Source organism: Egretta garzetta, unplaced genomic scaffold (assembly GCF_000687185.1).
Source record: "Egretta garzetta isolate BGI_Z169 unplaced genomic scaffold, ASM68718v1 scaffold145, whole genome shotgun sequence".
Lineage (NCBI taxonomy): Eukaryota > Metazoa > Chordata > Aves > Pelecaniformes > Ardeidae > Egretta > Egretta garzetta.
The window spans coordinates 1399433-1418787 of record NW_009259687.1 but is presented as its reverse complement, the minus strand read 5'-3'; the positions used below and the strand labels follow the sequence as shown (position 1 = coordinate 1418787).

Genomic DNA, 19355 nt, shown 5'->3' with positions numbered 1-19355 from the left:
ACATTTTAAGTATATAAAAATTAGGATTATATCTAGGATGGAATCCTCCACTCCCACAGCAGGTCACATCAAAGGGGGATATTGGCAAGAGACAGTGCATATGTGGGGAAATGAAGACAATGGGGCAGACGAAAATTCATAGTGCCTGTGCAAGACTCAGCTGGGAATTCAAGAGAAAATTTTTAAAAACAAAGGAACCTCGTGGAAAATTCTATGTACCTAATAGCTCAGTCATTTCCAGTCAGCTCCACAAGACTGTAGACTCAAGACCTAGACATTATAAACCTAGGATATTCAAGGTTAATTTTATTTAAAACCTAAAACGTTACGGTGCAAAAATAGATACTTGGTCAAACGATTGTAACTTTACCAAGTACGATCACCATAGGAGAGAAATCAGTACCACGCCTTTTGAATCCCTTTATCATCGGACCCTGTGCACCACGACATCTTCCCAGCGTTCCTGGGATTTTTGCATGACAGCAAGGGCACATATAGATAAAGTTTGTGCTAAATGAAAAATTTTTACTTGTGAAGAATATTAGGGGAAAATACCCTAGATCTTTAAGTTTCATATTTAAACACAGCTACACAGAAGTTTTCAGTGAGTTTTAACCACAAATGAAATTAGAACAGTCTGTGATATGGCAGAATTAAGTTTGTATCTATGTATACTATATCATATTATACTGTATTATATTACATTATATTACATACATTGCAGCCCACAGAGGGCCAGCTTTTACTTGTTGCTGAAATGCAACTGCCTCTGGGATGAAGGGAAGCTTATTGAAACTTCACTAACAAATGAAAAACAATGGAGCCAACTGAAACACAAGAAAAGTTTTGGGAAAAAAACCCAAATGTTGACTACCTAAACTAAAAAAAAATATATATATTTTGCAATTATGCTTCTCAACAGGCTGTGACTTCTGCTCTTAACACCTACGTATTGCTGGAGACTCTGTCTTCCATATGACACAGAAAACAATGGTTCTGACTAATGCTGGGAAAGAAAAGTGCCATAAAATATTTTACAGTAATAGAAGAGTCTATTTAAGTCTAAGTTTAGGTGACCTTGCAACAGTCTAGGTACCAGGAGGTGCTGTTTGGCTTGACTCACAGCAGGAACATGAGCATCCACAGCTTTTATTTCCTGCAGCTAGTTCTCACTAGCTTCAGACACCCTGAACACAACTGTCAGTTCCATTTACCGGCTGTCATTCATTTTCATTTTCCATGTTTAATGTTAAACACCATAAAACGGTATTAATGAGTATTAGCATTTTAATATCCTCCCTGTTTTATTAATCTGTGATGAAGCATGAAATCTACTATTGCTGTCAGCACCCACCTGTGAAATCTGCTGTTACTCTCCATGGGCTAGTTGCAGGGGGTCTTCCCTTGCTATCATTATTAGCACAATCAGCTACATCTACAGGTGCAGATAGTATTCATGATTCCTCACTACAAACAAGCGGATTATTAGCCCTTTTATACCTACTTTTGCTTTTTTTTTTTTTTTTTTTTTTTTTTTAACAGCCTAACATTAGCTCTTGTACAACTATGCAAACATACAGTGGGTTGGGTTCTGATCCTGGCTCCATGGCTCTCAACAGAGATTCTTCAGATCACATCAAAAGGAAAACATGAAGCTGTATTTCAGACTGGTGCTCATAATTAACGTTAGAAATGTATACATAAATACAACTAAACAAATCCTTAGGCACTTATAGTTTTGGCCAAAAAGAAGTTGCATGTTTATGCAGAACAATAAAGATGTAAGAAAAAGGGAGGGAGAAAGTAAAAAAAAAAACCAAAACAGGGTGTGTTGGAAGAAAGAGAAAAGTTAATTCTGAACCCTGTAGGTACATAGTTCATGGTTCTCATCGCTTAAAGGATAAAGCCAAATAACATTTAAAAATTCCATGTAAGCTGGGAGCTCTCTTATTGAATCTCAACGTTATTTTCTCCTGATCCTTTGATGGAGATTAAAAATTTCCATGTGAATACAAAGAAAGAAACAACAGTTACTCCGAGATTTTTTCCCCAAGCATTTAATGCTCCAAACTACAGCAGCCAGCCAGCATTCCCATCTCCTCCCCCCTCCTTAAAGAAAAAAAAAAAAGTCAACTCACTTTGAAGAAAAGACAAAACAGGGTCAGGGCAAGGGGGATTAGGGAAATGATATTTATATCATGGACCAAATTAAAATGTCAATGCAAGAGGCAGGCAAACAGCCCTTGCCATATATATACACCAGGCATGTTTCCTCAAGGAAACAGGAAAGAGATTTGAAAAGAGTTAATGCAGTCCTGAGTTAATACCACCTGCCTCATACTCAACACCACTTAAAAGACAGTGTTTGGGTCCATTTCCCACAATGCGGTTTTAACAAGCACAATGGAAAAAGCAATTACAGGCCTTTTCCCCTTCTTCTTACTGATTTCACTGCTGAAAATGCTGGAATTTCTGAGACATGCTAAGAATGTGGAGAAAGCAGACAAGGACTATGTACAAAAGGAAAAAATATCAAATAATAAATGTATAGGGTGTCCCACATCCCTGCAGAAGGCTAATTCTGTTCTTGTATCTTGCAATAATCTTTTTGCCTTTGTTTGGTGTACACAAGACCAATTATAATAAAGGAAAACTCCAAAGTAACCAGGCAAGCCAATAAGCTACCAGGCAATTACTTGTGCCTAATTCAATAACCTGCCACACCAACCATAGCATCAGACAGATGTTATTTCTTGCTATGTTCTATTTGCCCTATTCTACTCTCAAAATTTCTATTACAAAAAGAGTAAATACATTTCTCATCCACTCCCAGTTTCATATTAATTACTTATTTGTCAGTGTCTCTTATTATTTTTGGAGCTAAAAGCCTCCGGAGAAGGCAAGGAAACTTTGAGAAATGTTCTACTAAAAGGTAATTCCACATGGCTGCGTTTGTGCTTCATTTGTCTTTCCATACTATTTTCTATCCAAAGCCTTCAAGTCTGACAACAACATACTCCCAACGTTCCTAAGAGCGTACATGACAGTATTTCAAAAGCCACTGCAGCATAAGCTGGTGCTTTGCAGGCTCAAGTTTATGAATGACTTCCCAAAACTGCAGAATCACCACTGAAATCCCTGCATTCAGGATGATGGAGGGAAAGCAGAAGATGACATGCAAGTGATGGTCATAGATACCATAATGCAGAGGGGATCCAGATCAAAGTATGGAAGGGATGGTATGGATGCAAACCACATAAAAAGCTGTTCTCAAGTTTCACCAAGTCTGGATGCACTTAAAGGAGCAAGGATCTAACTTCCACTTCTGCCAAAAAACCCTTTGGGAAACAAGGCAGCTTTCCGAAAAATTGACCACAGAAATTAAAACTCCTCAATTACATACTCAAATCCTTTGAAAGCGTGCATGCACTCAGCTCGGGTCATCTAAGTAACCTTAACTCTGCCCACTTGCCAAACAGCCAGGAACGCCCCACAGCTCCCGACTAACACATCTTTTGCACGGGAATGCCAGCAAGTTTAGACATTTTTAGAACTTCTCTCTGTCCAAAAGTCTCCGAGGCCGTCGGAGGCCACCCAGGGTGTTTGGCAGGTTGTACACACTGCTGAGGAATGGATCTCATTCATTCCCAGACAGCATCCCATTCTTCTAAAACAAGCGCACCTGCACCAAATGTGATTCCTTGCCAGAACTCATCTTTCCCCATTCTCTCCCACCTCCGCTTTTGCGGCCATCTGTGTCTGAGTTACCAACTCTTTTCTAAATGCCTTTGAAATTAGGCTCATTTTCTGAAAAGTACATTGAACGGAGGCATTCTGGTAATATGCCTGAACAAACATATGCATATGATGCATTTGATAACGTTGACATGTCTCCATAAAACTGATGAACTATGCAAACTTCAGGTGCACAAGTATACGTTTAGATAGATGGATTTAAATGCTTCAGACTTGTCTGTATAAAACACGTCAAAAACCATAGCCATGGCTCTAGCTTCAGATGGGTACGCTCTTTTGCCCTGCTCCACTGAGGCTGCGACAAAGGCACTGTAGATGTCCACATCAATTTTCTCTGTTTCTCCATGCAGATACCGTGCTTGGTGGTCTGCAATCAAATGGACCCATTCTCTGTTTGACTTAATAACATGCCCGTTCTTTCAGCAGTCTGGGAGATAAACTGGAAGCTCTGGTGTGTAATTCAGTCCTGCTTCCAGCTGTACAAGTCCCATTTCTACATCCTTCTCCCCAGCAATCATTCTACCTTAATTAATTCCTATCCTTACTATTGACAAGTAATCCTTCCTCCACCCCTCTCTTCTGTTCTCTTTACTGTGGCATTTTCAATATGTTCTACAGTCCCATGATAAGACTACACTTCTTTTTTTGTGACTTCACCCTTTCTCAAAGAACTTTTAAGATGAAGATTTTTGGCCGATGAATCCCATCTCTCTTCAGGAGCCTACTTTTATTCATAATGTTCTTTCCAGGTATTATCAATCCAGAAAGGTTTGATGTAAAATGCTGTGTACTACAGTTCATATCTGCGTCTTTGATTTAGGGAAATGTAACTCCTCCTCCACATTCTTTGACTTCTTCAAAACTGGTAACTTAGCACTCAGCATTTCTCGTAGACTGTCCCGTGGCTGTTTAAAATGTTATACTCCGTTTTTTAATTTTTTTTTGCTTTAAGTGAAGCGATTTGTAGTTGCACCACTTTGATTCAAGACTGTGTTCTAAGATCAGCCCTTACCTCATACTCTAGCTACTTAAAATGGAACTTAAAACATTGCTATCTATTGATGACTCACTGACTTAATGAAGATACCTCTTAGCTACTCTATTCAGGCATGTGTGCCCTATCATCGTTAGTAGCATTTATTCTCCTTTGTATGTGCAGGAAATTTAAAAGTCTCCCATCACAGTAACTCAATGCAATAATAAAGTTGGCAACAGTGCTATAGATAGCTTCATTATTGTTCATGTTTCATTTGACTGGCTAAGGCACAATGAAATTTCACACTGAACTAACACCTAGAGTACAAAAACTATGGGAGGTGGAATATTAGGGAAACAATCACTATTTTCTTTGAAAAAAATTCAACTCTTGAGAAAAGGGGACTCTCAGCACTTCAGAAGGATCAGTCAGTGACTGAAGTGGTGTGGACGATAAGAGATTCAGAAGCAAACCAGAGAGGGGAAGAAAGGAAAAAGTCATCTTGAAAACTCTTGAGTTTCACAATCTTGGGGAGAAATTCAGATCATTTGAACGGAACAGAAGATACAGGAGAATTATGTTTTCCACTGCAAGAGAAATATGCCATGATATCACACATAAGGATTGTGTCCTCACAGGGAAATGTCCTGCAAAGTAAGATTATCATTTCACCTCAAGTATTCTCTTACATGTGAGCAGTGCTGCACTGATGAAAGAATGGATGATATTGAACAAGTGTCAATGATTTAAGGAAAAAAAAAAGAAAAAAGCGCACATAGATGGATGAAAGATTCATCATTTCTTCTTGGTTCAAAATCCACATCTCATATGAAGAAAAAAGTAAATTTGACTGAAGGCTACCCAAGGAAATTGCAACTGCATGAAACAGTGGAAAAAATAGTTAACAATTTTTAATGTTTATTATCAGATCAGAGCAAGCCCAGCTGAGGCCACCAGGAGGGCCAAGAGCACATGACGCAGGAAGAGAAGCTGGAGGAGCTGGATTTGTTCAGCCTGGAGAAAAGAAGGCTGCAGGGGGATCTGATTTCTGTTTTCCACTAACTAAAAGTGAAGTGATATAGAAGACAGCCAGACTTTTCCAAGAGGTGGACAGTAAAAGGGCAAGAGGGAACAGACGCAAACTGCAACAAGGGAAATTCCAGTTGGGACATAAAGAAAACAACTTTTCAGTGAGTGGTACAGTCCTGGGACAAGGCCCAGTCTCCATCCTTGGAGATTTTAAAAACTCAACTGCAAAAAACCCCCCCTGAGCAACACAAAAGTTAGCCCTACTTTGAGCAGGAGGTTGGACTAGAAACTGCTAGAGGTCCCTCCCCAACCTTATTTTTTCTATGATTCTATACAATTTGCATTGACATTTGAATGCCCTTTTTCATGTCCTCCCATTCACTTTTCATAGGGAATCCAACTGGTTCATTATCTGATGCTGTAAATCACAGTTAGAGAACAACATTAACACATTTTAACATTTACTTTATAAAAATTTGCATTAGGAGCATCTTGCATGCACAGAATACTGTGCTGTGACCAAGCATGCTTCGAGTATCTCAGGCACACGGCCGCTACAGCATACCGTGGTCTCATAAAGAAAGATTTGCAGTTATTTGTGAAGTTAATCAGCTCCAATTCAACATACCCAGAGATACGTCTGCTCCCAGGTTGTCCGCCAGCAGGAAAAGGAATTTTATTTATTACAAAATTGATTTGCTGAAAATCATAACTTGTTTAAATCTAGTTTGGATCATGAGGGGTTTTTCTCCTAAGGTTTTCAGGGGTGAGCTTGATTGGTACCATGGAAAGATGATAATGGTAACTATACTCTGGAGGAGGAGGAGACCAACAAATTTCAAGTCTTGGCATTTCTAGTAAGGAGCAGTGAAAGCTCCAACAGCTGGATATGTTTGACAAGGAAAGGAAATGGGAAAGATAAATTGCCATTTCACATTCTAATAGATTAATGCACTAAGGAGGAGCTTGGGTCTGAGTTTTTTTTTTTTTTTTTTTTTTTCCCCTTTTTCTTTTCCTTCTTTGGAAAGCTACAATCTATTTGCCCCGTCTTCACACAGTACACTTCCTGTAGGAGCTATTTGTTTATTTACCCATTTTAATCACAAGGAAAGTATTCATTATAAAATCTCTTTTTACAGCAAAGGAGAAGCCTTCCAGCCACACGGCTGACACATGTTAACTCGCAGGTATTCACAGAGCAGGTTCTGTTTTAAGCCATCTTTCAGGCAGCCACACAAAGACCACCAAAGCTGGGTGTTCAGCTCTGCCAGACCTCCCCCAGCCAGCAGCCCTTGCCAGGAAACACAGGTGACAGCCTGAATGATAAAAAGGCATTTAGAGGGGAAAAAGAAAAAATGCACTGGTTTAGTCTGGGCAGCACCTTAATATAAACCTGCAGGGGCCTTTGTGTACAGCATAGCACACAGCCATCCAAGCAGGAGCTTCAGAGCCAGTCACTCGCACCTCCAGTTTTCACAGATCTCACACTGCCCCTGCCTTTCATCCAGGAAAAGGGTGGCTCCACTGCAGCTCTTCTCACGGCCACAAATCTCATAATACAGAGCACTGAGACAGCAAACCTTCCTCTCCCCTCCTAGCACTGGCCCAGAGGAGGCTTTCTGGACAGAGCAGAGGGAAGCCGAGAAGAGAAGCTTGCTCTGGGATTGCAGCTGAAGCAGTTTGGAAAGGCAGAGCAGTATGACCTCACACAATTTGCTCTTATTTATTTCAGCAGTTCAAAAAAAAAAAAAAAAAACAAACCCAAAAAACCTCGTGTTTGACTTTGCAAACAAATCATACTGACTTTGACTATAAAGCTTACTGCAAATCTGTTCAGTTCAGAGAAGAGTTTCTCTACTGGCAAACTCTGGCAGGCAGTTCTCCAGCTAGTGCTGGAAGAACGGCAGAAGAGCGGATTTGTTTCCTTAGCTCCAGCTCAGCCTCTCGCACGGTGCACCCCGAGCCGAGGGCTCCCCAGGGAAAGTGGTTTTCCCTGGTGGCAAGCAAGAGGTTAGCACTCAGCATTCCCAGGACAAGGCACTGCAAACGCTTACTCAGGCCTTTCAAAGCGACCACAGTCAGTGCTGCTATTTATCATTCTTGCCTTTCCAGTGCCATGCATCATTCCTTCTGGCCACAAACAGAGCTGCCCAGCTCCCAGGTGACTGTACAATGGAAACAGTGGCTTTTTCTACACCCAACAATTTAGAAGTACTAGATTCAGGACAAAATGGTGATTTGCAAAACATTACTAAACAGAATAGAAATTTTGCCTTGCTTTTAGGAGGAAGAGAAGGCAAAAAAAGGGGGAAAGACACCACAAAAGTATGTAAAATGTTCTAATGTAGAAGAGGAAGATGTGTGCTATCAACTTTGTTTTAGAAATACAGACATCGTGTTTTGAAATGAAGTCCAAAGATGATCTTATGTTAGAAAATGCAATTGCCACTCATGCATAACAGAGAAGCCGTAACATCTGAGCAAACAGACATTGGCATCTGCCTTCAGAAAAACTGAGATGACTGGCTTTCAGAGGTGGTACAATTGGGGTGCATGCAGATAAATTGCCCAGCATTTCCTATTGTAAGTTTCTGTCTTCATCTGTTTGTAAACTTTGCCAAAGCTTAACTGTTTTGGCTGAAATTACCCATACCAGGTGTTTGCCTAAAGCTGATTTTTTTTGGATAGCTTCATCAAAAATGTCTCAGCTATTCCCAAGAACAAAATTATGGAAAAATACTTTGTTTTGTCCATGTTAAAAATATTTCAACTGCTCTGCTGAAAAGCTCTTGCACTTCCACGCTTGCAATTTGGCACAAGGTTGTCTTTTCGTCAGGGCGTTACATTTGTAAACATAAAAAGTACCCATACTACATCAAGCTAAGTCTGAAAAACCACTGTTTGCACATGCTTGGAAGAGACCTGTTTTGCAGCTAAATTTTTTGAGCCCTTCTACATTGGGCATGCTCCATTCTCTCTCTCTTTCTGCAAGGTAACTGGACTGCTCATGCACCACTCCACAGAGTAACAGAGTACATGGCAGGCCAAGGTTACAAAGGCTGAGCTGGATATTCTTTGAAGTTTAGAGCATCCCATCTCCTTCTGGTGACTGACCTGAAAGGTGATAAATCTGTGTTGATAACAGCTACTCCATTAGCAAGAGTCACAGTAGCCTCACTGATTTATTCTAAAAGTGTCACATATATAAATATACATACATACACTTAAAAGAACATCAGAGTAACAGTTTGGGCACTCAAATTAAGAAAAGCTAGAACTATGTTGCTTATGCAACCTTAATTAAGACCTCATGTGTACACATTATGACACCATCCTTAAAAACACACTCACCTACTTTTCCTCTCTCCTCATTCTCAATCTCTTCTTCACCCAATGTAAAGATGGACTATGCCCTGGGGATGAATCAAGGTTGTGTAATGAGGCAGAAGAATGCCTGCCTCATTTGTTAGAACATGTGTGTTAAATGTACAAGGCAGAGGGCTGCGAGAAAAGAACTGCTAATATTTAAGGCAAATGAATGATGCCTGAAGAACAGATTTTTTATTTTCAATTCCCTTCTGTCAGAGGAGTTTACAGACGCTGCTCAATGCAGAATGTAAATCTAAGTTCTGCAGGTTGCCACCAATTGTGTGCTTTTGATTTAATCAGTGCCACCCTGTGACAGCTATCATCAATGAAAAAGATTCTTTCAACATTCAGAGCCTCTCTGTATAACATTTAGGACTGAAAAATGGCGTAATTAAGACAAAGATGCTTCAAACTTCAGCTCTGGTGTGCCTTAGTTTCCCCCTTTCAGAATGGGGAAAGACTGCTACTTCACTAATCGGGGTGCTGGAAAAGACAGTTAATTAAGTGTATGCAGAGCATTATATTATCTGTGATTAGCACTAAGAATCTAAAAGGAAAGTATTTACCATATCTTCAGAACAGGGTTTAAACAGCGAGCAGCAAGTAAGGCTGGTGGCCTTCCCTGAACTACAGAAGTTACATACAATATTGAATAGTATCTCCTTCAGTGAGCACCTCAGGCAACAACTGAAGCAATGGTCACAGAGAGGAAAAAAAAAAACGTAGAAAGTCATGTAACTGGAGACCGTACCATAACACATGGCACACACAGAAGCAAAAGATTGCACAGAGAGCCTCAGCTGTGGCACTTCCTATCTGCCAAGTGCTTAACTTTGCAAAGTTAGTATTTTTAATTGTAGCTTTTTGTGTGCCCAACCTGTAACTAAAGTTTGATTGGCATATTCATGACATGCTCTGCACTGATGCCATTTGACAAAAGTGACTTTTGGAAGGTAACTTAATAAGTAGGACAACATACTGCTTTGTTTTAGGCAGCCTTGGTCTGGCTTCCTATTTTCTAGTCTACCTTGAGAGGTGAAAGTGGCAGCCTCCACGTGTCTACAGGTTTCAGCTATGAGCAGGGTGAAACGTCATCTGTACCTGCACAACTGGCTGTGGGCACAATGCCATTCATGCATACATGTATTATAAATGCATATTACATATGCTTTTAAGCATATGTGCAGGATATATACACACACATCTTCAACACTTAAATTTCCAAAGCAAGTTTGAATTTTCCACGTTAAAACTTTACAAGGGAACGGGTTGCTTTGTAACTACCTCCCTCCTCAACCCCCCCAAATCAGGTATCTTATTTCACCAGGCTAGAGCTTTAGAAATAGTCTGGAAAGACAGAACACGAACTACCATGCAATTTCACTTTGATCACATTTCTTCTGCTAGCAGCTTTGCTGGCATTGTTAGCAAGCAAACTGTCAGCACACAGTAAGGAAATATCAGTGCATGCCTGCGCAACATGCCGGGCCCACAAAGCACAGGCCTAGATCCTGCCCTCCACTACAGATGAAGTTCACAGGGGAAAGGGAATAAGGACTCTCTTCTTCCATCTGCCCTGAATGCAGCAGCAAGGCAGGATTCCAACCTAGCACTCAGGAGAGTGCCAAAAAAGGGACTGGCTACTGTGCTGGCTGCCACCCCAGGGCCCCGGGGGTGTGAGGCCCGCCAGCTGTGGGGTGGAGCCGTGCCCCCAGCCAGCTACAGCCTCTGCTTCTGTCTAGCCTGCTGGCTCAGCTCATGTAATGATCGTTTTAAGAAAAGCAATATTGTGCAGTTCATCATGCGGTGCAGGTGTTCACTTTCAACTATCCCTGCCCTGTGCTGGCAGAGCAGCTCCTGCAACGTGCACGGCCAGCACTTGCCTGTCTTCCCCACACCACAAAGCCTAGCACCTATAAGATCCTCAGGTTACCTAATTCTGAAAAAGGAAATGGTTAAGAAAGAAAAGCTCTTGCTTAAATACAGGGAGATCAGATTTTTAACTGACTTCTCTCCCATGCAAAGATGTGATACAATTCGACAGACTCGGTACCTCTGCCCAACCAAGACCAACCTCAGCAACTCGAACTTTGATGATGCAGAAAGGAACCTGGGGAAGAACCAAAGGTCTCTGCAGAAAAAAAACAAACCCCAGGACAGTCATAATCAGAAAAAAATTCAGCCCAAACAGGCTGCTGATCGTTCACTGTTCAGACAGGATAAATCCAGTTGGCAGCAGGGTATGATCTGTGAATCTAGTGGGAACAGACCCAGAAGTCGTCAGCACCGGGTGTCCACTGCGGATGTGGGGATGAAGATGTCCAACCCAGGTCAGAGCTCCGAGTGCTCCTACTGGCACCCCTGGGCAGAGGCTGCCAGTGCACTGAAGCTTATTAAGGAGCACTCAGATAATCAACCTGCCCCAGGAATGCAGGAGTGTATAGAGAAGGAGAGGTGTAAATTCCAGCTGCAGGGAATAACAAACTGCTGGGGCAAGAATTTCTTCAGCTGTTCCCCAAGACACTGTGGAACCACAAGTGTTTGACCTTGGTAAATTTGGACAGGGTAGGACTGTCATACCCTTGAAGACCCAATTTCACCAAGATGCCGTGTTGAACTTGTTGAACTATCTCTCTAGGATGAGAGATAGATGGAGATGGGGATTTTAACTGGCAAAATGCATTTTTTCCTCCTAGGAGAGGAAAGAGAAAGCAGTTTCATTCCCCAAAAAATAAATTCCCCAGGTTTAAACAACACTAGGGGTGTGATTTTTTTTTTTTTGTCTGGACATACATATTTGAGGGGGTTCTAATAAACAGGCCATTTCCTCTGACTTTAATTCAAAGGCACTAGCGATCTCCGCTTTTTAAAACTCAAGAATTTGTTTGGTTTGCTATAGTGCAATAAAACTTCAGGCAGGAGAATCTACTGTTCAGTCCTTTTAAAATAGTTCATAAAAGTGTATTAAAGGACTACAAACTGAGTTACAGACTACCAAACAGTATTTTGACCTCTCCTAACATCCCCCATAGTAGAATCTCACTGCTGCCAAAAACGCACTGATTATTCTCCAAACAATCCCACCCAGAAGAGGAAACAAGCACATAGAAAAATTAAGAGACCTGTCTAGTATCACAAACCAAAATAGTGGCCCAGCTGATGATAAAACCTTGGTATCACAACTCCATTCTGGAGCTGAACTGAAAGGCTGAATTCAGCCTTTTTCCAGAGGTGTCACGCAACAAAGTTGTCCCAAATCCTAAAGCAAGATTCACACACTTAGACAGAAGAAAGGTTTAGCCATTTCACATTCTCTTTTCTCTGCTTTCATACTAGTTGCTAGTGACTTTGGACTTTACAGACAATGCAAACATTAATCCAATCAAAGTGAAGGAATGCAATTTACCCTTACAGGTGAAGCTATGTACAAACTACATTCACTTGGAGAGAGCTTATTCTTGCCACATTTTTGCAGCTAAGCTAGGACTACACTGGGCTTTTATTCCATTTGAAGCAACAGATCCCACATACATAACCACATTAGTTTTCATGTAATTCTTTGACCTGGAAGTAATCATAATTTTCCTCTGCAAAAGAGTGAGCTATAGCCAGTTGTAGGATCTGAATTTTTTTTACTGCTGGGTAACATCTTTTCTGCTTTTGTATGTCAAAATAAAATTGGAAAAAAATGTAAATGCTTCATTGAGCTACAAACAATGAAAAAAGGTGTTCTGCCTGCCATCAAACCCTGCTGTTAAAATATTAACACAATGTAAATATTGTAATATTGAGGAAGTACACTGTGTCAGTACTTCCTGGCACCGTACAAGAGCTTCACTGTTCACTTCAGTCCCTGCTGTTAGTTTTAAACACGCACAGCTTAAACAAGACATCTGAGCTTCTCCAGTCCTGGTGCGGAATTGCAGAGAGGCAAAATCTTACTGTAGGTTCTCTCTAGACTAAAAAAAAAAAAGTATTAAAAAGAATCCTGAAACCCAAACAATTATGTATATGTCAGTACTTTTGAGGCAAAAATATTCCACAGCGTCTTTAAAAGTCCTGGCATATTGCTGCCAAACATGGAAAGATCTTTGGGTATGCACTGTCCTCCCCTTCCTCAGAGAAGAAAAACAAGCTGCAAATACTCACCAGTGCCAGGAGCCTGAAAGCCCAAGTTATTCCTCATGGCACAAGTCCCGTTCCCCAGATTTGCCAGTTAAGCACATTACTTGCAATTGACTTTCTCTCAATTGACTGAATAAGCAGCATGTGTGTAATAAAGAGAATGAAGCAGCTACCTGCCATTAGTAAGCCAGATGTTGCTAAGCCAGGTCTTAAGAAATGCTGTCTAGCTGCCGTAATTATGTATTTGTTACAGAAGTGTCACAGAAAAGAAGCACAGCTTCATAAAAGGTGAAGACCGTGAATGACCTCTCTATAGAAAAACAAAAAAAATAACTAGTCATGTTTGCAGAAAGTCAGTAGACTTGTTCTAGAGGGACCTGGGGGCAACTGGAAGAGTTCAGAGCAGGATTTCATTCTGCTGGCTTTGGCGAATACGAAGTAAAATCCTGCCACTGACAAAGCCAAAGATCTCAGCAGTTTCAATGGAAATAGCATAAAGCCTTGAAATCTGAAGTTACCACTATCTAGGTTTAGAGGCCTCACGGTGTCATGCACTGTGGCATGTCTGACAAAGACCGTCCTTGTCCCACAGACCTAATGATCTAAATTCAAACCAGCATGAAATACCAGGGAAAAAGAACTGAATGTGTGAAATGTGTAATATTCCGGAAATATCTAATCCCAGCAAAACCAGGTGGCTAGGATTTCAAGAAATGAGTCCTACATGTTGTATTATGACAAAAGAAAGGCATAAACACTGCTTCGTGCTACCACAGGAAATACAAGAAGTCCAAACTGTCACCAACTTTCTGAAATACACTGAATAAATGGCTTATTCCAGATTTAAAGCATCTGCTGCTCCTGAAGCTTTTTCACCCGTCAGACATGTTCCCATACACAAATGGGAACTAAAATGACTTGTACAATGCCCCCATGTGCTAGTCAGAGTATCAGATAAGCTTTATTCTTATGCATGGTAAGAAATTGCCCTGGGGGTTAACACAGATTTTCCACTTAATTTTAAGTCACTCACAAAACCTTGTTCTGGAAGAGCTCCTTCTATCATGTATCCAACTGCATCACCAGATTTGTATATGGTCAAGACTACCAGAAATCCCCCAGCCCCGCAACGTTTTTTCACATGTCAGTTTATGAAAAGGACTATGAACACAACACTTAGCCCCTTTATCTTTCATCTTACTGAAAAGGGGAGAAAAACTCTTGAGAACTCAGTGAGCATTCAATCTATGTAGTGGGCATGAGAGCACTACAAAAAGGCTAGGAACAGGACATATTCCAAAACTGAACTACTTACTGTGAGGGGGGTTGTTCATTTGTTTGTTTTTAAAAGATAAACAGGGGGTTTTTTTGTCTGTTTCATGAAATATTATAGCTAAGATCCTTCTCCACTTCCATAAATGGATGTTTTTCTTACTCTCAGTGGGTGGTCTCAGAGTTTTGACAGAGGAACATCACAAGCTAAAAACATAGGATGCTACAGAGCTAGCCCACCTGCAGTGGTGGTAGATGTGAAGGGGGAGAGAAAAGGTGATTGCAAAGGCCAAAACAGACTGTGGTGGGGGAAATCAAAGGTCAGAAATGTATTCACAGCCCTAACAATGGGGGAGCCCTGGTGAAATGAGCAACCAAAAAGCACAGATACATGAGGAAAACAAGAGATGCAGAAAAAAGGCAAAAATTTTAGCTTTCACTTTATGCTGTTACTAGATTTTTTTTTTTCTAAAGAAGGTCTGAATAAGAAACTTGGACATAATGCTTGGCATTCATTTTAGCGTTGTTAGAGCATTCTGAAAAGTCATTTCATTTACATTTCTATTTTAGGCTAGCCCATTTAATGAAACAAATCTCCCTCTAAAAGCTCTGGTACAAACCATTTGTCAATGCAACACCTGCTACGATCTTGTGTATTGCTTGGTTTCTTACCTGTTTTCTACAAGGAAGTCTACCACATATTTCTTCAGACAGTAGAGGTGGGCATCCATCAGCCCTGTTCTGATGTGCATTCTTGGGTGCCTGGAAAATAAATTTAAAAAAAAGGAAAATCATCAGAGTTTTGCGTGGCCATTTACAAGCGCCTGACTTTGCAATTAAGTCAGTGGACAGTGAAAAGTTTGCAAAGGCCGATCTGTTCCTTTCCATCTATTGCTGGATTAACAGAGGAGAACAGTGCAGGCTGCCATTATTGGACTGTGTCTAGAAACTTACACCTGCTGGCCCTGGGCTGATTTGCTGTGAAAGAAAACACCTCCTCCAAGGAGTCATTACTCCTGCTACATCTTCTTATGTAAGTGGAAATTGCACATTACTGGGCAGGAAGCCAAAGTAATGGGCCCAGAGTGCTAAATGTTACAGTGGGTAATGTCAGGGTACAATAATTCAAAGCTTTTGGCTAAGTTCCTGCCTTAATATGCAAGGCTGTGCATGTTCTGCTAGCAAACACAACAACACTACTGTATTTTTTCCAACACTTCCTGGAGGGGAATAGGGGAAGGAGATGGGGTCTGCTCACCTCTCCTACACTACACATTACAAATGATTGCCACAGCTCAATTACAAAGCGTTTGCGTATACAGCCCAGTAAAATGGAAAAGATCAGTAACAGTTCCTCTCATCATTAGCCAAACAGTGGCAAACAGGGAAGTCTTTGCTTTCAGACCAGTGGCAGGTTAGTATTTCAGAAACTCAGAAATCTCCAATAGCTTCAATATTTTAAGAACAAAGTTTTAAATCAGAAAGGCTCATTGATTACTTCTATTACTTCTCTTAGTGGAAAATGGTTTTGGAACCTGTCTCAAAACAGCTAGACATTTTATGCCAATATTACTTTCCCTTCCACACACCTGTAGCCTTATTTAAGAGTATTCCGGCTGGCTGAGCACTCACCACTAGTTCTCAGGACAGAAAAGCCACAAAAATATTTAGCTTGCAAATTAAAAAAGACAACAAACAACAACAGTCAGGGACTAGACTGGGCTGGCAAAGAGAACTGCAATTGCACTCACAGTCCAGAGGCTATTAAGGGAGAAATTTCAATCCACACCTGAAATTGTCTCCATTTTCATTTTTCCTCCTTTGATGCCTGGATTTCATAATGAAGTTTGAAAGAACATATCTTACCAGTATATACCATCCAATCTTTGTGTGCTTATTCCAGAACACACTAAAGTCAGATGTTTGTAATCATGATCACTTTTATTATTTAGTTAGCTCAGCAGAGGGTTCACTCACAACTTGGGGATGTGTGGGTGTGTGTATAGTAAACCAATACTAGCACACTGAATATTTAATAACACCAAAACTACCAAGAATATCAGGTGTTCTAGCAAGCCATTTTTTCACTGTATTTCTCATCTAATGCATTGAATTACCAAAGTATTTAAGTCTTAAAATTTTATAATTTAGGTGACATTTCTCAAGCATGCCATTCAATTCAAGCTAAGCATATTATTAACTGTAATGAAATTCTTTAAGTCCCACTTCCAAAGAAAAGCTCCTAGAATAGTAGTAAGACACTTTGCAGTAAAGTATGTGGTACTAAAAAATGATATATGCACTTTCAGTAGATTACTTCATTAACAAAACATGAGCTCACCTAGCAATGCTCCAGTACTGATGTTATCAGTGGCCCAGATGTTACTGTGGAAGTCAGCCCAAATAGCAATGTTCCTTATGCAAAGAGGATAGGGAATCCACTAATTTTAATGAGGTCTTGCAGTTGGAAGTCAGCAGACTCCCTCCTGCTCTGCATCCTGCTATGCATTCCATATTTTGTGCATTTAGGAGAGGGAGAATTTTCCTATCTTCTCTGAGAAAAAGAAATTTTATTTATATAATGAATACAATTCATTGTATTCATTGAAACAAGTGAAAGAGACAAATTGAAACAAGTGAAAGAGACAAGTGGGAAGAAGTGGAGCAGGGAGAAAAACTGGGAAAATGAACAAAACAATGGAACAAGGTAAAAAAAAAGAAATGGACGCAACATGGGAAGGACAGGGAAAAGTAGGAGGAAAAAACCCAATTCTTGAATACGACAAACAGGACAAGTTTCTTTAGTGCCAGAATGCCAGATTCTTCTCTCCCTATTCAAGATCTATCACAACTGCCCTTAAACATAAGGCTGCAAGGGCGAGACGTCAAGCAGAAAAGGGTAAAACAGGAACTCCTCGCTAAATGCTGGTTCTGTTGCCAGTGTCTCTGTGGCTCTCACACATACAGTGTCCCCACCTGCAAACTGGAATAACGCTATTTAGCTACACGGCAGGACACTGAGGATTTGCAGGCTGAAGTTTGTATCTGCACGCAAGTATTGTACCAAGTTTTTCTGTAGCTAAGCAGCTTTATAACAAAGTTATACAAAATCAGTGCAAGTGGACAGACAGTAGCACCGTGCTATCCTAGCTGCAGTTCCATCACACACAAAACTCCCCCCACAAAAACCAACCAGACAACAACATGTACTGAAACGCCACTCTGAGCTAGCTTTCAACGTAGAATATACTAACAATAACGGAACATTAAGCTGGACAAGAGGGAGGTCCCACAATGAAAATCTGCTGAAATACAGACCACCTAAGTGATTTGCAACAGAATAGTTCCACAGATTAATATTATAATCACAGCTTCAAAGGTCAAACAGGCAAGTTTGGGCACATGCATAAACAAAGCTGCGATTTCTGTAAACCAGACTCAAGGAGAGAATAGCCACACTAAACCAGACTGATAAGAACACTCTGTCATAACAAGCCACTGAAGATGATGCTAATTTTCATTGACTAGTGCTTAAACCAGTTTATCTTCAGGTAAAAGCAAAGGAGCCAAATAATCTAGCAGATAACGGCAAACTCCATCACCATTTCAAATGAGCATCTGGTTACTAATATCGAAAGCCACACTCCCTTCTCATGCCTCTGATCTCCCACTCCATCAGCTAATCTTTACAACGTATGAAAAATGAGCCCGTCGCAAGGAACAGCTGATACAGAGAGAATCGAATAACAAACAATGCATGTGCCGAGAGCTGACGCACCTAGAGTTATCGCTCTGAGGGAGATAATACAGAAGGCTTTTAATTATATCATCAAAGCAAGGGAGAAGGTACGAGGAGGGGCTGGCTGCAGACGGTTAAGTGTTAATGAATGCCGGGTTGGGTGGTTTATCAAAAGAAAAAGACTGGATATATATCTGAGAGGGTCACCGTTGAGATGAAAGTTGTAACAGCCATTGTTGGAGCTCTTTAATGAGCGAGGAATGTCAAATGCGAACCTTCTAAGAATCATACCAATTACTAAATGAACTTTGATTCAATCTAGCAAATGTAATCAAGCACAAGTCATTAAAATACATGGTAAAACTCCCATTGGCGCTGCCACTATAGCGTCTATTATTGTCTGTGCTCCCATGCAAGGGAGGGGGCTGTTCCCAGTTGTAAGCTCTGTGTGTTATGTTAAGTGATGGCAGATTTTAGCCCTAATGATGAGGCATGGAGGGCTCCCTGGCAGAAAGTGGACAATGAGGAGGCTCGGAGAGATCTGTGGAGAAGTCAGGGAAAGATCAGCAATTAAAAGAGCAATTTCAAAGAATGCAGTTTAATGTGTAAAATTAGCTTTTATTAGCACATAATTCCACAAAATCCTGACTGGGATGAGAGCGCATAAAGGTCTGCAAGAGTCCTTAGAAAGGTCTGTGCCCGTAATTCCTGACACGCCATTGTGAAATAATAAGCAGTACTAACAGGATTGATGCATGCTTCGTACATGGCATTGCTTTGAAAGTGGAGCCCAGAGCTTTTTTCTCCCTGATAACCTCTCTCAGGACTTCCTCCCTCAGGGAATTCAACCACTGATAGAGCAAACTTCCCTCGTTTAAAGGCAAAAAGATGGACAATTGTTTCAACTGTAAACTAATTAAGAGAGATTACCACCAAGAGCTGGAGGTTCAAACCAGCCCTGCACTCCCACTGACAGTGTGATAATGCCAGGCTGGGGTCAAAATCATAAATCTGAAGGGAGCACACACAATGCTTAAAGCCAAAAAGCCTCTCTACTAAGCATGGGATATTGCCACATTAACCTCACCA

At 40.8% G+C, this 19355-nt stretch overlaps 1 protein-coding gene across 1 annotated transcript in view; it reads right to left on the bottom strand.

The window, feature by feature from the left end:
• EIF2B3 (eukaryotic translation initiation factor 2B subunit gamma) overlaps window positions 1-19355 on the bottom strand; it is a 100210-nt gene that overhangs the window by 35088 nt on the left and 45767 nt on the right. Inside the window, exon 5 of the mRNA XM_035894191.1 lies at window positions 15200-15289. Within this exon, the coding sequence (XP_035750084.1) occupies window positions 15200-15289 (90 nt within the window). The remainder of the gene's footprint in view (window positions 1-15199; window positions 15290-19355) is intronic.